Genomic DNA, 25,411 nt, shown 5'->3' with positions numbered 1-25,411 from the left:
GATTCTCCAGAATATGTGCACACAAGGCCAAACAAGACAACAATGGGTTAGTATCAGGTTACCACACACACCTAAAGGCTTGAATCAGCAAAAGACATTGACATGAAGATTGATATAGCATCAAGTATAAATATTTATTTTCAACCTTTAGAAAAACATCAGTACATACCTGCAATTTTTCAACAAAACACAATATGATCTAATAAATGATTAAGGTGACAGAGTTCAACAGTACCTTGATTTGCCTCTATACTAAACGTAGCACTAACTCTCAAAAATCAAGCACCCACACACATATAAATGTGTTACGGATGCACCCAGAAGATTCAAACACTAGAGAGGTACAAAGTTGCACATCACTCAAAATCTTCTGTTAAAACCAATGTCCTGGTTCAAAATATAGAAAACAATTAGATTCAAGTGATGTTTGACAAATCATGAAGGCTAAAACAATTATTCAATTGCCACACAAACAAGGACATACAGATAGTGGTCAAGAATGTTTTTAATGCTGTGAAAGCTCTTCCTTTGTACCATATTGCATAGGGTTTATGGCTACCATTATGTAGAGTAGACCTATTGTGTCCTGTTGACAATGGGTTCACCAGGTGTGGTTAATTTTGCTCTGATTGCCCAGGCAGGCTTTTCATATAAGAAACGTACAGCTGTAGAGAAGCTAATAAACCAAAAGTCTAACCTAAAATGAAAACTGAACAAATTTCACAGCTCTGTGCCAAATTGTGCTAAAAAAAAGTGGCTATAAGAACTACACCGGATGGAATGGTTATCTTCCCAGTTTCTGCAACAACAGCATCTTCTGTGCAATTAGAGTACAAAGCGTGAACTACAGAAATAAACAGAAATTTAAAAAATCTTTCCTGTTCTAAACTAAACGTCATTGTCAAGCAGTCCACCACTGCTAGGAGGCACACCAGATGTCAGCCTTTTCATTAAGAGCCTATTTACACTAGTGGAAAAGTGGGTATATTGGTAGGTATATTCTGCTTTGTCATAACAGGCCGTTGGTAGGTAAACTGATTACAGAAATATATACAATATTCATTAGTATATCATTCTGGCTGTAGAATATCACCTACACTCAGGGTTTAAGTGGCTAGAGGTACAACAAAATGGTAAGCGTGTCCTTTGTAGTGTTTAAGTATATCTTTCAGTGGGGGAATTTGACCACAGGTTGAGTTTTATTCTCCTCCTTAATCTGCCCTCGCTCAAAATCTCTTTCTGTCCACTGTTAAAGCCCTCTTCATTCTTAGTTGGACAAACTAAGAGGATCAACATGAGCATCAGGACAGGAAGGGCTTGGCCCATCATCCTCCATCTTCATTTCTCTCTCCGGCCTCCATGCTGTCAGCTGGCAGGATTTGGATGGCAACAAGTTAAAGTCAGAACCAGGAGTCTGAGGCTCTTTCTTAATATCCATTACTAGGCCAGAAGAGGTTGTACTAAAATTAAGAGGTGAGAGATCCATGGGATCTAATTTCAACCGCTTCACTGTAGTATATTTATCTCTCTCTGCTGTATTCTCCAAACTTGTTACCCATTGTTCTCTCTTAACCTTTAAGATAGTCTCTTTACTATCAACCCTTTGGAATGCTTCTCCTTGAATACTACGAGCCTCTTCTGAGAACTCTGGGTCTTCTGGCTCAATTTTAACAGGAAGAGGACAAATGGTCAGAGCAGACACAGTTGAGGTAGACTTTTTAGACAAATCCAGAGGCGCCACATAGTCTGGGTCCTGTTTGTTGCCCATTACCAAATCCAGAGGGACATCTAAACGTAGCCGCGTTCCTGGAACAGAACTCGGACCAAGGTGCGAGCTAGACTTGTGCAATCTCAGTTCACCTCTTGGAGCAGGTGGGAGAGCCACATGAGGCTGGACCTGGATATCTGGAACTGGTGGAGCCTGAGGGACAGTAGATGGGAATGCCAGGCCATTGGCTAGAGATGAGCTCACAGGAACAAACAAGACAAGTTTAACCCCAGGAGGCGGCCGTTTGTCGAGCGTTAGCTGCCACACCGCTTCTGCTGGACCGGACCCGTTGGACGCTCCCCCTGTCACATTCTTTGGACTACCAGATTCCTCCACTGGTGCAGCAGGGATGTTTGAAACATCAGCAGGGATAGTGACTGTTGTGTTTGATGTATTTGTAGGGTTTTTTGTTGGCAATGAAAGGTTTGTGCTTGGCTGGGGCATGCGTTTCACAGGCGGAGGAGAGTTCTTTGTGGCCGTACGTTTCTTAAGAGCACTCTAAAATGGGAAAACAAATATCTCAATCACACAAGTTACAAAACCCAGAAGTGCGACAGAATTTGCCAAAGAAACTAGAAATTATCAATGTAGGTAGTTCTTAAAAATCTCATGTCACCATAATGCGGAAAACTCACCGAAGGATGGGGTGTATGTCCACAGTTGTTGAGGTGGCTATCATAGCTCTGCTGGTGGGGAAAGCCCAGTCCACACCTCTGACACAGGCAGGGCGTCTGGCCAGCATGGCCGCCCATGTGGGACATTAACAGCAAGGCTGACCGGAACCCCTTTCCACACTCCGCGCAGGTCAGCACCTTCTGGTGAGCCCCAGCATGCTTCTTCAGCTCTTCTGCCGTGGCAAAACTTTGGCCACATTCCAAACAGCGGATCTCATCCCCTTTGGGCCCCTGGTGGCCCCAGCAGCCTGTATCCTTTTTGTGCTTCTGGAAGTCCGCCTGGCTGAGAAACACTCTCAGACAGGCCACACAGTGAATACGCTGAGGTTCACACTTGTGTTGGCGGTACAGTTTTGCCAGGCGGAAGTGGCTGCGGCATCGTATGCAGGTGTAAGGCAACAAACCTAGATGGGAGAAGCTGTGTTTCAGGAGAGCGTTCTTCCTGGTAAAGCTCTTTGTACAGTCTGTGCAATTGTAGCTGCGATGGCACTTTTTATTCCGGTGGCGTGTGAGGGACTTTTGAAGGGAGAAAATGCGGCCACATGACTCGCATACAAAGTTGCCCAGGGTGCGCTTGTGCCACTCCACATGCCATTCACACACTTTCAGGTCAGTGAATACACGCTTGCACAGGTCACACTCGTAAAACTTCTTCTCAAAGTGAGTTGTTGACAGGTGGTCCCTCAAGCCTTCCTGTGACTTAAAGACGGTCAGACAGATGCGGCAGAGGAGAGGATCCAGTCTGGCCTGGGCATGCGTGCGCAGGTGGGCACGGTAGTTGTCAATCTGGCAGAAGCGTTTGCCACATTCAGCACAACGGTACGGGCGTGCTCCAGTGTGCAGGTTCATATGCTCTTGCAGCTTGAGGTTCGAGGGAAGTTGAAGTTCACAGAAGCTGCAGCGGTAATCCCCTGAATTACTAGACTCTGTGGGAAATAGGAAAGGGAAATCTCAAGCGTGATAATAGCTTAATCATCAAAAAAGACATATCACTCACCAGGCACCAGCCAGGAAAAGAATTGAAAGTGCAAATATTAGGTATAATTAAATTGCCACAGGATATTAGTAGCTCAGAAAGACTTTGTCAACAAACTCAGACTCAGTTGAGGTAGACTTTTTAGACAAATCCAGAGGCGCCACATAGTCTGGGTCCTATTTGTTGCCCATTACCAAATCCAGAGGGACACAGCACCAGACACATGTATGCTTAAGAGATTCAAAACGAAATCAACCATACCATTGTCTAGCCCTTCTTCTTCCTCATCGTCTTCCTCCTCTTCCTCATCTGTCACCGACACCTCACTGTCATCTGACTCATTCTCCACACCCTGCTTCGCTTCTGTTGAATTTCCCTTCGCTTCTTGTCCATCATCAAGATCTTTCTGTCCATTTTCAGACTCAGCATCCCCTATTTTCTGTTCCGTTGCCAGCAGTGGAGTTTCAGTGGTTCCTAGTTCAGTGGTTGGACAACTTATCGAGGGCTTAGGCAATACAGGAAGTACAGCGCCAGCATCAACAGGACCCCTACTGGCAGCTTGTTTATCTTGTACACTTGGAGTCGGTTGTAGAGGTGTACATGGTAATGTCTGTGATGTCTCAGAAATCTCTGTGGTTTGTTCAATGTGCACATTCTGTGTTACGGCAGCAGGATCTTCAACAACTGACTGGTTGCCTCTGATCACTTTTCTTTCTGTAGAATGGCTGTGTGAGAGTGAGGCGTCGGATGATGCCAAAACACACGGTGTCTGTCTCACATGTGTCTCTGATGGCTGCAGGATGTCAGGAAATCCCAACTCTGTCAGCTGGATATCAATGGTGTATTCTGAGGACATGGTGACTGCTGGCTGTAAAGTCAGTTGGGATTATTACACATAGACAAGGTGCAGGTGTTCAAGAAGCATTTGATAAAATTAACAATTCACCATATCTACGTGAATCTACGGAAACTCTTCTTTTTCGTCTTCCTTTAATTTTTATAGCGGTTAGCAAACAACGTATCTATGGGAATTCAATAATGACAAGGTGCTACCTCATTGTCCTGGAGGCAAAATGATGGCAAGGTGAGACTTCTGAACAACTAGATAATAACTACATCCTCGACGTTAGCTTCTTATCTAAGAGAAAATTAATGTTATAAGTACGACAAAAGACTTACCAACAAGCTTTATCAACACGATGTGAAAACAGCGCGGTTACGATTTGGCGATTAGCAAGCGGCAAACTCACTTGCCTCGTTGCAAACAAAAACAAATAAAGGAAGTATAGCAGGGAAAGGAGGGCTGTGTACAGGCACCAGGTACACACGCGAGCACACAGTGTCTTGGAGTGGTATTACATGCAAAAAAAAACGTAGGACTGTTCACAGCATAACTGCGAATGATAAACTGCTGCATGCAAACACTATCAGGCATTTAAGTAAAGTCAGAATAAGTAAAGCTTTAATATTTTTACAAGGGGTTCATAATTGCTAGTAAAGATGATGAAATGGCCCAGTTGAAAACTGCAGAAGGTCACCAGAATACGTACATTTTATTGTACTTATGGTAGGCCTTTTATTGGCATTGTATCAGTATAATTTGAGGAAAAATCTAACCTAATTTGCAAAACTTTGCATTGAGGAAGAAAGAAAGTTTTCTATAACATGGAAGTGAAGGGAGCTAAAAGCTCTAAAACTCAGTACGTCAGTGGAAGCTATACTGAACAAAAATATAAACGCAACACTTGTTTTTGCTCCCATTTTTCATGAGTTGAAATAAAAGATCTAAGACTTTTTCTATGCACACAAAAGGCTTATTTCTCTCAAATTTTGTTCACAAATTTGTTTAAATCTGTGTTAGTGAGCACTTCTCCTTTGCCAAGATAATCCATCCACCTGACAGGTGTGGCATATCAAGATGCTTATTAAACAGCATGATTATTGCACAGGTGTGCCTTGGACTGGTCACAATAAAAGGCCACTCAAAAATGTGCAGTTTTTAATCACACAACACAATGCCTAAGCTTAATGAAATTTCTACTTTAATCAAAATGTACGTATGAGTAGGTCACACAAAGACAGATTTTTAGTGGAATGTTAAGAGTATCAGTACAACAATCAACTGACTTGACAAACACAATGGAGTTCTCAGCCCATTGACCATTATTTCACAGCTCCTGCTACAGTGAACTGTGACATCATCTGCCTCCTCCACTCAAGCTCATCTGAGCATCCCACCATTCGTGTGTGTGTGTGTGTGTGTGTGTGTGTGAAAATAATTAAATATAAAAGTATCTTATTTACATATTAAGACTATGAGGAGACAAATAATAGCACCATTGTCTCAAAAAATATGCAATGCTTAAGCAGGAATGGAATGGAGTTTATAGCATAAAGTATGAAGATCAGTGAGGGAGAACAGCCCACTTGGAAGCTTAGTCAAAATGTTTTTGAGTTACATGGTCAATATTCTTGCCCTGTGACGAAGTATAATTCACAGCAAATAAGTCAAATCGAGCTTCCCAGGATAGGCACAATTCTAACATAGGCTTACCCAACATCAGCATGTCTTTTAAGAGGGTGCTGGAACACATTAACTAGTGGCTACCTAACATCTAACAGTATGTACCAAGCTTCAATGAGGTTCCTCTTGCCTTGCCAAATCAATACAACACAATTCTCCTCCAGCATTTCATTTGTTTGTGTTGTTGCTAGGTAGGAAAGACTGATCTCAAAATTGAAAGTTTAGCAGATGAGGTGAGAATAGCCTAAATCTAGCACAATGGGCACACAGTGTGTGTCTAATCCTGACAGTATAAATCATGGGAATGTCATGTAAAATGCACTAGAATTTACAGATATACAGTACCTCTAAACAAGAATTACTCTTGAATTAGAGGTGAGAACAATGACACAAAGGCAAATTATTTCTTCAGCAGCCTCCCTTGGGATAGCATTTTTTATTATTACATAGTTGCAGTGTCCAGACATGTTGCAGTGGGGAGAGAAACAATCCAATCAATGAATAAGAACACTTGATTTACAGTTCCTTGCAGGGCTCTATGGCAATAAAGATCCATGTTTTGCATTCAAGAAATATTTAAGACATTACATATTATTCTAATAGATTAAAAAATAAAGTACTAAGGTTTAATATAAGAAATCTGGATTGCGGTGGATCATTTCTGTCCACACACCAAACTGTGTTTGCAGTGAATCTGAAGCACTGAGCCAAAACAAACTCTTCAACAAACTTAGATCATGTTACTTTAAAATTCTGTGCCTTCTGCAACTTAATTTAGAAATTAACTCAATCAAAACATCAAGTGTAAAAAATACACAATATGAATCAGAAGCTGTACACAATACATTTCTTTTGACAAACTGCATCTAAACATTCGAACATAGTATCACTATTAGACATCTAATTTGCTTCAAAATATTTACTTACCCAATCCATTTTGGAAAAAACAAGCCATTTTGAGGAAAAAAACAAAAAAATAAAAACAGTTTACCACAAAATGAGTTTAACAACTCAAGACAGTAAGTATAGAAGTCATACCACACAAGTTTCACACTTCAACTTCTTAAAAAAAAAAAAAAAAAAAAAAAAAAAAAAAAACTCAAACAGATCATTTAAAAGAAGTTAAAACATTTTTTTTTTTACAAACATAATAGGCATCATGACAAAAGATGTAATAGATGGGTTTAACAACTTTTGGTTAGTCAATTTAAGTGATGTGTCCACTTCTCCACAATTTTAACAGCCAATGACCAAAATTGCAATGCTGTGAAGTTAAAAACCTCAATTTAAAATCAAAATCTTGCTAAAATGTCTCGCTAAAATTCCTTCTCAAAACATTCCAAACTCTTCTAAAAACAGTCTGATCTCAAGCATCAGATCTCCAATTTAAAATAAAAAAAATCCTGGCTAAAATCTTCAAAACCATACACTTTCTGCTAGTCCCCCATGCCTTTACCAAAGACTTTCATCCCTCAATTATCTGTTCATATTCGGGTTTTCAAGCTGCTCCTCCGAGTGGCTTTTCTGGTGAGCTTTCATGGTGCGCTCTCGACCAAAGCTCTTGCCGCAGGTTGGGCAGGCAAAGCGGCCTGCGGTGTGAGCCCGCGCCTTGTGGGCCTCTAGCTGCTCAGGACGGGTGAAGCTCTCTTCACATTCCTCACAGGGATGGGCTTTCCGAGGGGCGTGCTTCTCCTTCTTGTGGGCGCGGAGCTGACCCAAGCCGGGGAAGGTGAGGTCACATTCGGGACAGGGGAGTTGGCGGGGCGGGACAGGAGCCGCTTTAGGCTTCTTCTCCTTTGTTTGAGCTTGACTATCATCTGCAGGACTCTTCTTGTCTGCCATTGTTGATTTTGCTGCCACCTTAGGAGGACGGCCACGCTTTGCGGCACTTGCTTTTCCCTTTTCCTCCACTGGAGCTGCTCCCGACTCGACCGATGTGCTGCTGCCCTTCACTGCCTCCTCTGCTTCCTCACCCTCACCATCCTCCTTCTTTTTCCGCTTTCCCTTCTTCTCAGCACCTGCTGGGTCTTCGGTTTTGGGGGGCCGTCCACGTTTCTTGACAGATGAGGCGCTGCCGTTGCACTGCTCACCCGTCGAGTACTTCTCCTGGTGCACCACCAGCTCCGATTCGGTTTCAAAGCCCTGACCACACTTCCTACAGCGATGGGTCTTGGTGGGGTCTTCTGGCTGCTCTCCAGCCTCCCCTTCTGGGCGAGGGTGCTGGGCCAGGCGGTGAGTACGCAGCAGCGCAGCGCTCCGGAAGGTTTCGTTGCAATCTTTACATGCAAACTGTCTCTCTGGACACACCTGTCTTCTATGGGTTGTGAGCTGAGAGGGACAGAGGTAGAAAATGCAACAGAATAATTAGATGAAAGACTAGAATGTGCACAATATCTGAAGCAACTGTAGCATAGTTACACTATTCAGTGTTTCCCCATACATAGACGGACCACCACAATATCAGCACGGCCACCACAAAATAAAAAGTTGGTCAATGTATAGAAACTGATCTAAATCTATCTCTAATGCTGCACCTAATGTGTACATCACATCATGTTTGTCATTTGGTGATGCATAGACCAGTAATCAGCAGCACTGCACTCAATCTGACAGAGCCTCCCGTTGTGAAAACAAAAGTGAAACTTAACATTCCACAATTTGCTCCAAACTGGCACGTGTTAGTAATGGTATTTGTAAACAGTAACTTGATACTTTTTAATCAGAGATTTATAACACTGCTCAACACTCAGAAGGTTAACATGAGTGCAGTGCAGAGACTTGATTGCAAATTGCCCCTGATCACCAGTTGGATTCCACTGGCAACACTCACATCACATACTTTAACACTCACTTCAGAGAAGATTCTGAAGCTCTCCTTGCAGTGAACACATTTGAAGGGCTTGTCTTCCTTGCTGTGTGTCGGCTGGTGCTGTGTCAGTTCCTCAGATGATGGAAAAGAGCGATCACACACATAGCAGGTGAACAATGTATTTCCCTGTGAAGGAAAAATAAAGACCTGATGAGACAAATTTAAAACAATACGAGACAAAGGCTAAATTTTGAAATGCTGAACAATAGTTTATCAGATTCACTTTATTCGCCAAGTACAAGCAATGTACAGGAATTTGTCTCGGTGACATTGGCATAGGGTTATATTGATATTGATCTAACACAGTAACATGGTACAAGACATATACAGTCTGCATTCTGTCACATGTATTCAAGTAGCATAAAAAAATAAACATAGATAATTAAGCTATAGGCCTAGGCTATCAAATAAACATATGACTTTACAGAATAATTGACCTAAAACTCAAACTGTACCACATGAAAGCACATAGCATATTACTTGCGCTACTGACTATGACTATTGCGGCTACAATTTTGCTTCCATTGGAATACCACTGACTTGACAGCAATATAATAATGACAAAATTCTGCAGATGGTACCTTTGGCCTAGGTGTGCTGCATTTACTAGAAAATGATGCCTACTTAAAGCATAAAAAGCTTGCTTCTGTAACTACTTTGTGCACCTTCAGGGGCAGAAGAAATTCACCTCAAGTGCGAGAAAGAATGGATACTGCAATATCAAGAAAGGTCTTGTCAAAGATTGGCCTGTCTTTTCCCTTATCCCCCTTTCTGGATTTCACCACATGGGGTTGAAAACACTGGCAGGAAAATTACAGGAAAACTTGTCATGAACACCAATTACAATTTAAACATATATTACATGAGCACCGAAAAGAAACGTCCCTGCCCCATTTTCATGCTTTGTCAGCTGCCAATTAGCAATGGACACAAGTATTATGTTTTACTCAGATACAATACCATTACTGAGGCACTAATCCTCTTTCCAAAACAACGGATATTCAAACATCATAAATGCACATCTGCATTGTCAACCTGAGGGAGTGTTTTAACAACTTCCATCAAGAGGCAGATTGGCTGGCTAATCAGTTGAGCTTACTTTCTCTCCCAGTTCCTCCAAATCTTAAGTAACACAGGCTGTCATTGGACACACAGAATTTGTAAATGACAAAAAAAACACATCACCCTTTCTAGTGTTGCCAGTGTTATGTAAGACAGCAGATATTGTGAAGTTTACCTGCTGAAGCTGCTGCTTATACTCTTCCCGGTGGCTCTTTTTCATGTGCCTTTCCTTGGCTTTGGCACTGCAGAATGTGATAAAGCACTGAAAACACTGCAGATTCTCATGCTGGTCTGTGGAAACAGGAGAAGATTTGAAAGATTGTACCAAGAACAGTTCATTCTTTCAGTTCTTGTTGCCAAAATGAAGCTATGATTACAGCACCACTCACATGGTTGAACAGAAGCTGCAGGAGGCGCCTTGATAGTGATGGATGTGTAGGGTTCCACTGGCTTTTCAGAAGGAACTTCTGGAGGTGGATCTGGCAATCCCCGTCCCATCACTATCTCCTCTATATTCAAAATGTCTGAGTCCATCCTGGGACACTGGATGGTCTGAACAGGCACCAACAACAATGGTCCTGGGTTCAACAAAAAAATAAATATTACATTTCAAATACAAAATAGGACAGCTGTTTGGATAGCTGCTGGGCTAAGTTATCCAAGTTAGCTAACTTTGTTGTTTAGCCTACTCGTAATGCAAGTACTTAGATTACCAATCAACTACGTCCAACAAATGACTATAACGTTAGCTAGCCAACTCTACTAACTAGGTTTGGGCAACTTGGAGAAGTTAATTTATACAAGCAATAGTCCACGGGATGTAGTATTTTGTCAAATCTCCACACATGAATCAGTGAAGTTTCATTACCTTATCGTTTGCAAGGCCGCTAGCTAACTAGCTAAATGTTAGCATACGGGAATCCGGCCTAGCGTTAAGTGGTTAAAATGAAATCACGTGTTTAGATGGTAGCGCAAAAATCATATGCAGAAAGGTAAATGCAACCCCTTTGTTTCACGTCTGTGCAACTACCTAATCAGAAAGTACTTGGCTAGCGAGCTGGCTAACGTTAGCTAGCAGCTAGCTAGCTGCTGCTAGTTAGCTAGCGTATCATACTGGCTGCCATTCGCAGTTCAAAAAGGGATCGAATACTTTTCTACCTTTTTTACACACCAAGTTTTAACTCATTGTTTAGTGTTTGCATAAGCCTGCCATAAATCAATACCATCTACGTCGATGTCGATACATAGAGTAAGCTATTTGCATAATAAAGAAAGAAGCCACTAGACACATACCTCGAACCGCTTTTTTGAAAGCAGCCAGAGCGGGGCAGACAGTTTGACTGTTGAGAGTTGACCCTAGAGAAATAGAATGGATAGAACGGACACTTCCTGGTGCATCATGGTAATCGCCATTGGTACAACTAAGATGGCTGCCATTGACTCTTGATTAGGTTGTCATGGAAATAAGCACTGATTAATGTTTGGACAGCGCATGGCACTGTTAGAATCAATCGATCGAAAGATCAATCGCTCCACTGCCGAAGAGAGGTGGAGACAGAGCAGCACTAACTCCCGCACTGTGATAACTAGAAAGAAATATGAGAAAGCAATCCAAAACTAAAAAACAATAATGTGGAAACCCTTTCCGCAAATGAAAAAATATGATAAATTCTAGGATTAAAAAAAAAAAAGACTTTGCCACGCGTGCAGAAAAATATGTAGCCTAGCTGTCACAGTTTCAAACAGGAGGGATATTAACAAAAAAGGTGATGTAGCTGTAGTCAAGATGTAGCTTGCCCTTTGATAAATTTTGTCCATTGATTAATTGACATAGACTATAATTGAACCATGTGTTGTTGTCTTAATGTTAGAATTTTGTGCCTTTATGATATCAAAGGTTGTTCATTCAAACCAGCATTTATTGACGGTTGGTGCATATAGCTAATCTATATATCTATAAATCTACATCACATCAACGATGCTTTTTTTTGAACAGTTGATATTCTGGAGATTTGTAATGCTGAAAAAAAATGAGACAAATAGCCTACGACACTGACATGTTAGTATATCTTTATGAATGTAGACTTGAATGGAAACCCTGTTCTACTCATTCCGATTCTATGGTTGATTCCCTGTCACGTGACCCAGCACAACCTGAAAAAGAACTTCTTGCTTTTTACTTGGTTTTGTTTTCTCACACACACACACACACACACACACACACACACACACACAGTCCCAAATAACCTTATCAAAGCATTAACTTAATATCTGCCCACACAGAAAAACACGCGGGTATGTCAAGTATGTGACCCAACTCACCTTAATGTATATGTTTGAATATGTTTTTCCTAAGTGCATAATGTCTGTCGTGTTTTTGCTATATAATGTGCAAAATATTTAGGTACTGCTATTGAATTTCATTTAGTTTATTGAGTTCAGAAATCCTTCTCTAACTGATCTGCATTCATGAAAAGAGTAAGTTAGTTTTGCACATTCAGTGTATGTAATTAGAGGCCAGGGTCACATGACTACCTCTCCACTGGCTCAGGAAAAGTTCTGAGTTATGCATCTTCTACAAATTAGTAAAAAAAAAAAAAAAAAAAAAGACCAGAATGCAAACATTTGTCAGGAGTCCTCAAAGAAGTCAATAACAAAGTTTTTTTTTTAAAAATACTTCATTTATTTTTTCTAACTGAAGGTCAAATAAATAAGAATGTTAAAATCCCATGAGCCAAACACAAGCTTGTCATATGGAATGTAAATTGATTCAGGTTAAAATAAATAATAAAAAAAACAAAAAAAAACATGGAAATGACAATTTCAAAATCAATTTCCACCTCTTTTCCAGCACAAATTGTATGGCTATGATTCTTTTCACATGTCCTTCTGAAGGCAAATTCATTTCACACTTGACAAAAAACATTAGGAAGACCATTACAAGCCACATCACAAAGCATTTAGTTTTTAACCTGCGGCACAATAATCCTGGAAAAGAATGAGGCTGCCACTGAAAGGCATCATGGAAAAATTATGAGACAGAGGGGATAATACAGTTGTCTTGAATAGCTGGCTTTACATGTGGTTTTATCTGAAATCACAGTTACATTCTAAATCAGAAAGCAAGATGTTTACGAATAAATAAATAAGTAAACCGTTAACTCTGGAGTGAACACTACTCGTTTCCCAAACTCCCTTGATTATGGAAATTTAAGAAGCAGTTGTGGTTGCGCGAGATACAAAGAAAGACACAACACTTAAGGCATAGCACTCGAGATGTTCTCTCACAGCCCCCAAAACGACACCTGCCCCCTTCTCCCTCCCCAAGCTGCTCTGGCCAGTGGCCAGAACCGTCGTACCGTGTGGCTGCATCCGGGAGAGGACTTTCCTCTAACAGGTTGGGATTGGGGGTTTCACTTGCTGCATGAGCCTTCTGTGTGGGGGGTTGAGGGGGAACCGAGTCCTGGGTGTCCGAGCCACTGGACAGGATCAAAGCCTTAGACACCTCCAGCCTGAAGGCCATGAGGGTCACAGGTTCAGACACTGGCCCATGATCCTGTCTGTACAGAAGCCATGAGTTGACCAAAGCCAGATCTGTAAGGTACCACAGCACAGCTTGAGGCCAGCAAGTTGGGGCTGAGGCAGTGAGCGGGATACGGTAAAGATTTTGTAAGTCTCTGTTGAGGCGAGCTGACATCTGGGCTTTCTCGAAGTTGTCAGTGAGAGACGCCATGTTTCTCTGGCCATTTCCAACCGTAGAAAGTATGAAACCACGATGTGACCTGCGCAACATCAGCCTCCCATCTGAGCTGATAAACTCATCTCCTATTTGTCCCATCGCTCCTCCCACCCTGCCAGCACCATGAACCCCCGCAACTAATAGACGTTCTAGCATTGCAGGGGTAGAGAGTTCCTGCTTGCAAAGAAACACCATACTACCTCTGGGGACCATTTTTTCTACGGCATCTTCTTTGTCTGAGAGATCCAATTTAAGATCCAAATGTAGGACCAGACCGCCAAATCCAATTAATGTAGTGCAGTGGAGAGAAGGCTTGTTAGTGCTTATCTTCCCGGTCGTCAAAGGAAGAGGATACTGATCAACTCCATAATCACCCTCTCGTCTCAGCAACAGGCATCCTGCTTGGAAACGGCACAGTAATGGCTGAACCCTCCAAAGGGGATCAGTCTGTGTGTTCGAACAGTTCAGCTCATTTGGCTTGTCCCCTTGGCCCTGCCCATCACTAAGCAGAGAAATTTGACCGTTTCTACTATTACAACTGCTCGTTGCACTAGTATTAGTTGTAGCTTGCTGTACATTTTGAATGTCACAATCATTTCTTTCTTCCCCAACATTGTTGATTGGATCCTTTGCAGGAGAAGCTAGCTTCAGCTTGCGAGACAGCTGGAGGAACTGGGAAAGTGGCATGGCTTCAGCAATCAGGGGTACCTTAGTAAAGTCCTGCCAGTAGAGCTTCAGGCTGGGAAACTGAAAAGTGACAGAAGAGACCAAATAAATTATAACATACAAGAAATGAAATAGAGGCTGGTATTTGTTAGTTATTCCATCATCAAATAAAATACTTGCTTCATTTTTCTAGTCTTGCAGTCTAACCAATGGTGCAAGCAAACTGTTGACAATCAAGGTATGGGTCACACAGGAACACTAACCTTCAAAGTTCCCATTGCAATGTGGATCCCAACAAACTGTGCAATCTCTTTGGCTGTGACAGGGTTGGGCATGTTGGACAGTTTATTTGTGCATTGGGCAATTTCTACCCAGGTATCCCAACCAAAATACTTGGAGAAGTAATCAATGGGCTCTCTGCTCCCGCTTCCTTCTCTTAGTGAATGGGAATGGAGCTGGTTCTCTGGGGTTGGCAAGCTAGGGGAGAATAAGAAATAAAATATGATCAAACAAGCGAGAACCACATAACAGCAGAGCAAGGAATAGTAATGATCTGGCATGTGGGCAATGACTTTGGCAGGTACAGTAGTACAAAATTTTAAGGGCTTTCCTGCACATATTGAAAGGAAAATATTAATAATCTGATAAAAGTTGATGGGTCACAAACTTCACAATAATATATGTAATATATGTTTCATTTAACTTTCATTTAACTTGGGGATTACCAATTTTGTAACTGTGTGATCGGCTGATTTGATGTGTTTTGGTTTTACCCAGACTTTCTACTGGCAACAGCACATTATGTAAAAGTGCACAGCAAGCATAAACAGTAAAATTTCAATATAACACTGTGTTTAACAGATTGTTCTTATGGCTGCATGACATTGCTGGCCTAACCATGTGTAAATAAATCATTGTTTTTATGCAAACATAGGTGCTTACTCACCCTATTACCACCTGTAGTGGTAATAGGGTGAGTGGTAACATTCCATTCTTTTGAGATCAGGCAGTTGAAACAGTGCTCAGCCAATCACAGATGACCTGTTTAGAATGAGTATTCTACCAATTATGATCAGTGGTCGATTTATCACTGCATCCCGAGTATAAAAGGGAACAATTAATAAAATGCCATTTTTGCATCACTACATTGCCCATTTCATACTTTATGTTTCAATAGCTGTTCAGTTTGAAAGACTGAAGTCTGAATAAATGAGGCTGTACGGTACTTGTGTGACGTTTCATTTGGCTGTGGTGGGCTGCTGTTTTGGTTCTTGTAGTAACAGGCCATGGCTTCTGCCTCCGAGTCAAGCTGAGGATCAGGCAATTCAAAAACAGCCGAGTCCTCCTCATCAGAACTCTGGAGAAGGAAGTCCCGAAGCTGTGGTCTATCCTGCCCCTCAATGTCTGCCACAGCTGGAAGAAAAGTTATCATCTGTGTTTAACATTTATAATAAACAGCTGACGGACCTCGACAAAGCGGTTATACATATTGGTCATTATAAGTTTGTATTACATTAAACAAACCTTCTGTATTTGCAAAGTCATTAACCCCTGCTCTTGATAGTGTCCCTCTCACTCTGGTTTCCTGGTAGTCTTCTGTGGCATGGCTCCCTTCATCTGTTGTAAACAATCAAAGCAGACAACATTGAAATAGAAGTCTTCCTGTAATGACTGGTATGCTGGTAACTGGATAAAACAATAACGTACGCAGATTAATACTGGCTGGCCGATGTTCTGTCTGCTGGCCAATCCTGGCATCACTGGACACGCCCACAGTTAAAACACCATCGTCACTCTGAGAGCCTCCCAGTAGAACCTCCCTCTCCTCCTCCTTCACTGGGTAGAAGATGCACTGGTTGGAGTTTAAGTCAGGGGCCATGCTAGAGGCGCTGGTCGTCTCATCGCTCTCTATCACTGAAAACAAAAAGCCCTAAAAATGGTTCATCTGTCTCTGAAACAACAAAGCCCTAAGAAGGCTTTTCTTCCCACTTAGCTAGTCACCATAGTGCACAGATTCTAGTCCAAATCTATCAAGACATTTGATGATCACCTGCCTACGATTAACTATTCGAAAGACATAACATGAACAAAGAAATAAGTTATACAAATTCTACAAGTAACCTACAATTGACCCCAATACGTACGTGGACCAGAGGTGTTTTCAATGTTGATTTGCTCCACATTCCATCGGATGTGTCTACTGCCCTGTGTGGCCTGAGCATCATTCAGAATGAGGCAGCTCTCCTCCTTCACTAGAACTGTCCTTATATCATGCTGGTTCTGTGGCGGCAGGCCCACTCTCTGTCTACTGTGACAGGTGTGTGCAACCAGTGGTGGATCTGAGATATTCTCTTCAACCTTGATCTCCTGGCCTCTCGGGACTTCCCTGAACACCACTTCGTTCTCAGCAATGCTGTCCAAACCCTGGAACAAAAACAGTAGCATTTAAAATAATTACATTGTTCAGTTCAGATCGTAGCAAACTGCAGCACATAATAAAGACAGCGAGTAGGATCATAGGAATTGAACAGGTGCCAGTAGCTCGGCTCTACACTGACCCTATTTTAAATAAGGTCCACTCTATTCTGAATGGCTACACTCATCCCTTACACCAGAAATTTAAAATGAGTCAGAGAGCCAGAATATTGCAGCGCTAAATTTAAACAACCAGGTTCAAGCAGTCCTTTGCTCCTGCTGCCATTAATGTATTCAACAGTCAGTACTGATTTTTGTTTTACAATCTCATAAGCTGTGCAAATATTTTTATTGCTACCAACCCATTTATTTATTTTAGACTCTAACTACTTTAGACCTGTAAAATGTATTCTTAGACCTGCTGTCATTTGCTTCTTGTTAATGTGTGTTTGTTTGTGCCCCATGGACAAGATGAATTTCCTAAATGGATCAATAAAGTTAAACTTAAGCGTAGTATTAATATACACCATTCGTTGTTTCATTGATTAGCTGACTTAAAATCCTCACCTGTCTTTGATTGTTGCTTATTGCCATCAGCGATTGCTCCTTGTCAGCAGTCTCTCTCTGTCTAGAAGTGAGGAACCTCTCAAGTATAATGCCTGGAGATTGGCCAGCCTCTCTGTCGTGTTCCTCTCCTCCCTCCAGTCCCAGCCTTTCCTCTGACATCATTACCTCCACAACACTGGTGGTAACGGACTCCAGCTCAAAGACAACCTGCTCTCCAGGAGATTCCTCTAATGAAGAGGGCACAGAAGGCACAGATGTGGTAGAAGCGGTGCCTTTATTGGGCTCAAATGTGGGGCTCATCTCTGGCTGTGAACTCTGGGATGTTGACTGAGTATGCTGAGGTGTGCTGGTCTCACTTTCATTGATTTCAGAATCAGATGTGTGTGGATGTTTTTCGTAGACTACCTGACATTCATCCGGTTCTTTCTCTGGTTCTGTTCGTCTGACATTATCACCAACTGAATTTCTCCTTGACATCACGCCCCTTCTTAGACGTCCTGTCCCTCGTCTCCTACCCCTTACTGCTCCTCTCGCTCCCTCTTCTTTTCTCTGCACTAAAATTTCCTCCTCCTCTTCTTTGATCTCTGGCTGATGTGTGGAGCATGAAACAGTCTGCGACGTTAGGCTTGTTTCAGTTGTCGTTTCATTATCCATCTGACCAGGAGGTACGAGTGTGTCAGTGCTGCCACTTTCAGGATTACGGGGTCCAAAAGGTTCAATTTGGGAGCCACACTCTTGAGCCAAGTTTGGATCATTTCGCTCATTCTGCTCCCCAACAGTGACTAAATCTACATCAAGAAGTAAACCCTCCTTAATGTCTTCATCTGTGGCACCCTGGACTTCCGATTCTGAGCTGGGAAGCAAGGGATTCTTGGGGATATCTTGTCTGCTGGTCTGACATGTTGGCTTGCCCTCATCTAATACCAAAGCCCCTCCTGCCTCAGAACCCTTTGTCTGGCTAGAGCTATTTAAAGGGGTATTAGATGATAAACATGGAGGGGCCTCCCTTTTTGACTCATTTTTCATTTGATCAGCCTTTGAGAGACACGGTGACAGAACTTCTGGAGGGGTAAGACATTGACTCTCTGGAATCTCTTTTGTAATACCCATCAACGATGCAATGTCTGGTACAGCTGTATTTCCACTCTTATCTTCATATCCACTTGCTTCGGCATCTGGAGCAGTAACAGGTAAAGAGGGAGAGGGATTCAAAGCTGGGAAAGAGACACTCCGCTCTCTGTCTTCTAATGCCATCTCTCCCATCTCAGCCTCAGTGTCCCAGTCTGTAGCAGCATTCATCACCCCAATGACCTCATTATGCAGTTTTGGAGGCTGGCATAGATCCAGCCTGGAGACCCCTTCAAAGATGTTTCCATTGGTGTAAGTGAGACCGGGACTCTCCACGATGTGTACTGTCGCCTTGTGTTCCTGAAGGGAGGAGACTTCACTAAATCTCTCTCCGCAGTCCTTACACTCTAAAGCACGCCTGGAATGAGACGAGGTTATCACTCCCTCCGCCTCCACCTTTGAGGAGGCTTTACGTTTTCGGGTGGTCTTTGGCTTGGTGGGCAGAGTGTCAGATGGTGGAGGGGATAGTTGTAGAGAGGACAACAATGAAAGAGCTTTCTGGTTCTTTTTGGGTCTCCCTCCTTTTTTCTTACCTCCAGCTGTGAGTTTATTTGCAGACTCAGTTGTTGTATCCTTTCGCTGATTGCGTGTGATGTCTTTTCTCCGTTGAGAGGTTGTCTGTAACTCGTGAGGTGGAGGCTCCTGTTTCTGGCCCGATGCCTTTGAAGGATCTAGTTTATAAACTTTTAACTGGGGCTGTTTATGACCCTTCAGTAGAAGTAGAGAGTCTTGTGTTATTTGTGGGCCAGGCATGTTTGCAGATGCTGTGCTTGTTTCTGTATTCATTTTTTGCTCCTTTGTCAGTTTTTTCTTTCTCTCCTTACTTGTCAACTTTCCAGCCTTTGTTCTCTTGGGCTGACTTTTTTGCATGATTTTCTGTTGTTTTTTCCTCTTAAATACTGGTGAGGCTACAACCTCTTGCTCACTTATATCCTCCACACCCTCACTGACCACGTCTTTTTGCTTTTTCATTTTATTTTTTCTTGTATCCTCTTTAATATGTTGCACTTGTGGATCATGGGTAGAGGAAGTTGATTTTATTTCTGCTGTGGATACTGAATGCTCTTCTTTCTTGTCTTTTTTTGCTTTTCTTCCCTTCTTTTGTGATGGCAATTTTTTCTCTGACAGAGTTGTGGTTGATGCTTTACCCTTTAGCGGTTCTTCCTGGGTCGACTGAAGTGGCTGTGACGGCTTCTTCTGTTTTTTGGTTTTCTTGTCTTTGTTTTGTGGACCAAATTTAACAACAAGGCGAGACTTTTTTGTTCTTTGGCGTTTGGCAGGTTTTTCATCAATTTGTAAATCATCCTTTTGTGTGGTCCATGCCAGTTCTTGCATATTTTCTTGAAAAATAAATGCCCGGGTTGGCTTTCTTTTCCGTACTTTCACCAGTTCTTGAGCTGACATTACATTTATGGGTGGGTGTGAGATCTGTTGCACCTGCTTGGTCTCCAACTGTGACAAGACCTCTTCTTTAGTAGACGTGTCCTCCTCTCTGGACACCTCCAACTGCTCCTGACTCTCTCTGCTATCTACCAGCAATTTCTCAGATGGTTCTTGTTCAGGCTTCTCATGCGTCTCTTCTACTGTGGCTCCATCTATCACAGAATTGACCTCATCCAGCCTCACTGTTTGTATCTGTGAATCAGCTTCTCCTTTGGGATTAGTTTGGGATTCACCTGGATTGTGGTTTTGTGTAAATGCATCTGTTGGGACAAAAGGGCAAGCAGGAAGGTCCTGTTGGTCTGTCTGTAAAGGTGTCAGTTCCAACTCAACTGTAGGCATAAGTGGTGGAACAGATAGGCTGGTCTCCTGCTGACCTATAACAGTCTCATCAGAAGTCTTCTCCAATTCAGTGGTTGGCACTAGTACAGAGGATGGCATTTCACTTTGCGGTACAGATTGGGATTGTTCTAACTCCACAGTTGGCATCAAGGCAGAGGTCAGTTCTAATATGATTGTTTGCTCAAGGTTTTGTTTGAGGTCAACTTCCTCACTCTGACAAACCATTTGATCCATTGGATCAGATTGAACTGTACCAGTCTCAGGCTGTTGAAGAATCTGATGTATCATCTCTCCCTCATGTCTTACTGTTTGCTCAGGTTCAACAAGTGTTATCCCTATAGTTTCAGGTGTTGCTATATGGGAACCTAGTTCTGAAAAAGAAGGGTTTTCCAACTGTCCATCTGGTGTAATAGGTTCCAATATAATTGTGTGCTCCATTGAATCACAAGGGATATTTGAATGTTCCAGTTCCACTGTCTTAGACTCAGTCTGTTTTAGCTCTATAAGACCCAGCTGCTGCGGGGTAAAATTCAGATGAACTGCTTCTCCCAGTTCTGATATCTGTTGCAGTTCCAGTGGTGGGGCATGAGGTGGCACCTGCCCCAATATGACAACCTGATTCACTTTCTGCACATTTCCCAAAGACTCAATAAGTCTGCGAATCTGCTCTGTGTCAATGTTGGCGTCAACTTGTTGAAGAGGTCCAATTGGCTCCACTTGCAGTAGTGTTGGTTGGCAGATAGATATTGGGGTTATAATGGGTGTACCTTGTTTCACTAGCTGCGCAGCTGGGAGGGCATTACTGGTTGCTGCAGGCAACATATTGTGCTTGTTTTTCATGTGATGTAGCCGTGTCTTGGTAGTCTTGAAGGTGGCCTTGCATACAGAACAGGGATATTTTATTGTAGAAGCATCTAGCAAAAGAAAAAAAAAGGAGGAAAGTTTTAACACATTGCACTGTAACATAAAAAGTGCCACACAGTATTATCAACATATTTCCTGTGACATGGAAGATATCATAGTTTGGTTTGTGAAATTATATCATTGTATTAAGGAAAACCTTAACAAAGAAATAACTAAAACTACCTCACCATTTTAACATGTACCATATAAAAACACACTTCTGTGACATTATTACTATACAAATACGTCTGACCAATTTGTCTTACCATTGTTTTTCTTCAGCGGTGCTTTAGCAGTGGCAGAAGTGTCTCCCCCATCTCCTTCAGTTCCCTCTGGTAAGTGTGACGCTATATGTTTCTGTAGAGTCTTAGACATGCTGAACCTCTTTCCACACTCCTTGCACACATACGGCCTCTCTCCAGTGTGTGTGCGGCGGTGGTACTTAAGCAAGGTTAGTGTTTTGCACGGTTTGCCACAGTCCGAACAGGCATAACCATCCCGGCCAAAATGAATTTTTTTATGAAGCGTGAGCTCTGACGACTTGTTGAAGGCCTGACCACAGATTGGACACTTGAAGGGTTTCTTCTCTATATGGGCTTTCTGGTGGGCCATGAGCTCGGTGGAGTTTGTGAAGTGGCGGTCACAAACATAGCAGGCAAAAAGGGCATTCCTCAGTATACATTGCTCATATTCTGCTGGGTGGCTCAACTTCAGATGACGCTCCTTGCTCTTGTGATCGCTGAAGATTATGTGGCACTCGATGCACTGCAGGGACAGCTGAGATGCTAGAGGACAATAGGGCAGCAAGAAAGTGTGCATATAACATGTTAATAATTAAAAGAGACACTACAGAAGAGTATAAAGAAGGAGGAAGTATACATAGAAAGTATAAAGCTAGAAGCATAAGAAGAAAAGGATGTGGTTGTGGGCTTGCATAAAGTAATTATAGTTTCATCCAACTGGGGCAGCAGTAGCCTGGGGGTTAAAGCCAGCTTGAGACTCAGAAAGTCCCCCTTCCTAATACACATACTGGTATGAAAAGTTTGTATGGGCAAGGAATTGGTGACTGATGTGCTAATATTGCTCTTTACCCATTACTACTGCTAAAGTGCGCTGCTGCGGTAGAGTGGGTCAGTGGTCAACAGTACAAGGCTCTTTAATAAGGGGTTGTGGGTGACCCCTCCTCTCCCATAACTTCCCCTAGGCTACTGCTGCAAAAGATACATCGCTCAACCCTAGCCCGCATGGTTCAATAAAGAATAAGAGCAAATGTAGAACTACCAGCAAAGAAGCTAAAATACTCACATGTGAGAGGCATAACCATTGGCTTGGACATGTCCATCTTCAGAGGGTCCAGCCTGTCCTTCTTGGAAGGGATGTATTTTCTGCCATCAGGTACTTTATCCACTTTCCTCACCTCTTGTACACCACAATCCGGATTCTGCGGTGTATCAGGTACCACTGCTGTAGGGGCACTAGGCTTTGAGGTTGTGTCCATTGGCATCCCTCCAGTATTATGTGAGGGGTCACTCATTGGCTGAACAGCAGGATCATTCCCCGCTGCTTGTGTGACCGACACACTTCCTGGTGTTTGTGCCGTCTCACCTCCCAGCGGTTGCACCACAGTCTCATTCTCATCTGCTGTGATTACCGTTTCATTCTCAAGAAAAACAGCTGAGTTATTCTCCACTACTTGTGCTTCTGTTTCACTCTCTGTTGGTTGCGCCCCGGTCTTGATCTCTGACGGTTGCGCCGAGATTTCTGTAGTCACTGGTTTTCTCCCAGCCTCAATCTCTGCTGGTTTTGGCCCACTCTTCATCGTCTGGGTCAGACTCTGCATGGTTCCCTACTTCTCGGGTTCCTCAAATGGACTTGAATACAGGTCTATATAAGATCAGGAACCTGTAAAATACAACATGTATCACACACACACAAAGACAAAACACAGAAATATTTGTAAATTACATAGGTAAATCAACAATTTAAAAAAAAAACATAAATTAGCCTACCATCAACCATTTCCTTTAGCCTATATCATTCCATAAAGTATTCTACCCATTTTCTAGGAACGACGTTGTTTTCTTAAAAGGAGTAAATAGGATCTTTGTGATCCACACATAACGACAGCTGGGAGACCAGAGAGTGAATGGGCTCAAAACATTTGTATTACAATAGACCGATGGGTAGGGAGGACAGCCATTGGCCGCAGTAGCAAAACCTAGATTCAACACTGGCCAATTTGTCTGAATGTCGGACTGGGACAGAATTTAACATGCTGACAATTTTCAAAACAATCTGTCCACAATAACCATCACATATAATGTTAGCCTGGTTAGCCTACATAACTAATTTTGAGGAATAATCAGTCTGCAAATGCTTGCAATTCCGACCTGCTACAGAGCAGAAATAGCATATATTCACTCATTTACTGTGTCCATCGGTTTACACACACACCCATAGTCGTATGAATACAGTGAGATGTAGATGTAAGGTTACCTAGGATGACTCGGCCGCCCAAACATCTCCGCGTCGTTTCGCACAAAGCCAACATAGTCCAGCAGCAGACATCATGACGTCACTGTCTAACGAGGAGTGCGGCAGTCACGGAAGTTGTAGTTTTTCTGGGTCGGTCAACATTTTTCATTCATGAGATGAGATAACATTAAACTTTAATGATCCCCGTGGGGAAGTTGCATTCTTGCAGCAACAGAATCTAATCAAAAACAGGGAGTAGGATGATAGAGCAGTATAATAGCGCTAAATAAATATAATACAATAAATTAAAGAGGATAAACAGCATGCTTGCAACAAAGACATTTTCAGATACAAGGATGTATGCAGTTACCCGATTCACACAGACATAACTCAAGACTTAATTCAAGAGCATATGTGCAGGGTGTGCAAAAGCAACTGTTCAAATGTAGGCTACTACTACTACTACTACTACTACTATTAAATGTTAACATTAACACACAGATGGGGGTAACATATAAACAGAATGTGACCATATAAAAAATAAATGTGCAAGCAAGGCCCTGTACAAATGTGCACCAAATGCAGCCTACATAATATTCTAGAGAATGTATGCACAAATATAGGCTACAGAAATGTACAGATGTTCGAGTGTGAGATTCAAACCTTACAAAAGTTTTTCTTTCTAAGAGACACAGTATATGCATATGATTTATGAAAACAGGATAAAAAACATATTATGGAAAGTCTACTCTCTTGGCCAACTACATATTAGTTATTCTTTATGTGTCACAAAATGGACAGGGGATAACTGCTCATACAGTGCAATCAAAACAGACACAACAGATAACAAATCACTACTTTATAGTGAAATCATCCCATTTTATGTATTGTACCACCGGAATTATAATTTTTCATTATCAAATACCATGATATTAAAGATTTTGTGCCCAATGTATGTCTTGTATTAAAGATACTTCCTCAAAGAGCTCCCATGCACCTGACCAAGATGTTGTCAGTAGAACTACACTTAAATTCACTTTACTTGTCAATTTTTTTTTTTTCAATTATGTTCCTTATTTTTAGATTTCTGGCACAACAATGGGCATGAAGATGACACCCTGTTTTGCTTGCCTCAGTATACCGCGTTATATCAGTCACAAGAAAATCCTTTCTTTCCGCCAATTATTCCATGGAAAAGGGATATTAATTATGTTTTTATGACACAGATTACTACCCTTTTAGAGTTTTTACATTTTTCAAATACTGATTTTACTCTTACCTACAACTTTGATGCGTTTAGACATGACATCAATTTTACTGAAAAAGGAACAGGAATGTGTTATTCATTAGGTTATATCTGCAAGATGTAGACTCAGAGGTGCTATTTGAACTGTTGGTTAAGTCAGCATGTGAGATTTCTTCATCCCATCATCCACCGACTCTTCTTTACCATCCAGGTGTGATGTCCTCATGCAAAGCTGAAAAAAAGAGAATAAACTAATCCACTAAGCCTGAGTATCTGGAACACACAGCTGATGTGCATGCATCAACAGCAGATCAACACCAGATAATCACAGGGTTTCACCACCTTTCAGAAAAGAATGTCAATTACAACAGCAATTCAATTACTGATAGTGGAGCAGTAATTGATAAAATAACATTCCCATTGATAAATACTTTTAATTTGTCATATTAAAATTTTGAGAAAAATCAACTCCCTGAATAGACTGAACTGAAAGTGAATGGTTGAACAAGTCCCTGGTCTGTCCTGAGACCTGAGAAACAGAAAGCGTAGCGGCCAGTTGGTGGTGCTGTTGCAACATATTGTAGGATCCTCCACAGTTCAGCTGCTTGAGAGAGATT

The 25,411-nt window shown here is 42.0% G+C and overlaps 3 protein-coding genes across 3 annotated transcripts; all 3 read right to left on the bottom strand.

Annotated features, from left to right (window-relative positions):
* Nucleotides 1–115: 115 nt before the first annotated feature.
* Nucleotides 116–4,680, bottom strand: LOC139913594 (uncharacterized). The gene is made up of 4 exons (XM_071901649.2): nucleotides 4,598–4,680; nucleotides 3,680–4,286; nucleotides 2,404–3,368; nucleotides 116–2,266 (listed from the first exon to the last, which is right to left on the bottom strand). Exons 2-4 carry the CDS (start codon nucleotides 4,272–4,274, stop codon nucleotides 1,268–1,270), a joined length of 2,559 nt encoding a protein of 852 aa, XP_071757750.2. The 5' UTR covers nucleotides 4,275–4,286; nucleotides 4,598–4,680; the 3' UTR covers nucleotides 116–1,267.
* A 1,662-nt stretch (nucleotides 4,681–6,342) lies between these two features.
* On the bottom strand, nucleotides 6,343–11,282 carry znf576.2 (zinc finger protein 576, tandem duplicate 2). Its single transcript, XM_071901643.2, has 5 exons — nucleotides 11,167–11,282; nucleotides 10,263–10,451; nucleotides 10,049–10,164; nucleotides 8,794–8,937; nucleotides 6,343–8,270 (listed from the first exon to the last, which is right to left on the bottom strand). The coding sequence occupies exons 2-5, from the start codon at nucleotides 10,405–10,407 to the stop codon at nucleotides 7,419–7,421; spliced, it is 1,257 nt and encodes a 418-aa protein (XP_071757744.1). The 5' UTR covers nucleotides 10,408–10,451; nucleotides 11,167–11,282; the 3' UTR covers nucleotides 6,343–7,418.
* A 1,342-nt stretch (nucleotides 11,283–12,624) lies between these two features.
* Nucleotides 12,625–22,913, bottom strand: znf576.1 (zinc finger protein 576, tandem duplicate 1). Its single transcript, XM_071901614.2, has 11 exons — nucleotides 22,379–22,913; nucleotides 21,340–21,858; nucleotides 20,768–21,084; nucleotides 17,261–19,096; nucleotides 16,423–16,702; nucleotides 15,986–16,192; nucleotides 15,803–15,895; nucleotides 15,505–15,691; nucleotides 14,542–14,755; nucleotides 14,255–14,359; nucleotides 12,625–14,182 (listed from the first exon to the last, which is right to left on the bottom strand). Exons 1-11 carry the CDS (start codon nucleotides 22,911–22,913, stop codon nucleotides 13,049–13,051), a joined length of 5,427 nt encoding a protein of 1,808 aa, XP_071757715.2. The 3' UTR covers nucleotides 12,625–13,048.
* Between the last annotated feature and the right edge of the window lie 2,498 nt (nucleotides 22,914–25,411).

Source organism: Centroberyx gerrardi, chromosome 12, assembly GCF_048128805.1.
Source record: "Centroberyx gerrardi isolate f3 chromosome 12, fCenGer3.hap1.cur.20231027, whole genome shotgun sequence".
In the NCBI taxonomy this organism is placed as follows: domain Eukaryota; kingdom Metazoa; phylum Chordata; class Actinopteri; order Beryciformes; family Berycidae; genus Centroberyx; species Centroberyx gerrardi.
The sequence above is the reverse complement of the archived record's forward strand: the minus strand, read 5'-3'. Positions and strand labels throughout refer to the sequence as shown.

Bases quoted from the DNA above. Each gene is read 5' to 3' on its own strand.
- LOC139913594 (XM_071901649.2), bottom strand. From the start codon at position 4,274: ATGTCCTCAGAATACACCATTGATATCCAGCTGACAGAGTTGGGATTT. The intron at 3,369-3,679 runs GTATGGTTGATT...TATTTCCCACAG, and splicing joins AGAAGAAGGGCTAGACAATG to AGTCTAGTAATTCAGGGGAT. The intron at 2,267-2,403 runs GTGAGTTTTCCG...TTCCCATTTTAG, and splicing joins GACATACACCCCATCCTTCG to AGTGCTCTTAAGAAACGTAC.
- znf576.2 (XM_071901643.2), bottom strand. From the start codon at position 10,407: ATGGACTCAGACATTTTGAATATAGAGGAGATAGTGATGGGACGGGGA. The intron at 8,938-10,048 runs GTAAACTTCACA...TTTCCTTCACAG, and splicing joins ATAAGCAGCAGCTTCAGCAG to GGAAATACATTGTTCACCTG. The intron at 8,271-8,793 runs GTGAGTGTTAAA...TGTCCCTCTCAG, and splicing joins GCTTCAGAATCTTCTCTGAA to CTCACAACCCATAGAAGACA.
- znf576.1 (XM_071901614.2), bottom strand. From the start codon at position 22,913: ATGCAGAGTCTGACCCAGACGATGAAGAGTGGGCCAAAACCAGCAGAG. The intron at 19,097-20,767 runs GTGCCACCTCAT...CTTCTACTGAAG, and splicing joins AGGTTGTCATATTGGGGCAG to GGTCATAAACAGCCCCAGTT. The intron at 14,360-14,541 runs GTTAGTGTTCCT...GTCACTTTTCAG, and splicing joins TTGCAATGGGAACTTTGAAG to TTTCCCAGCCTGAAGCTCTA.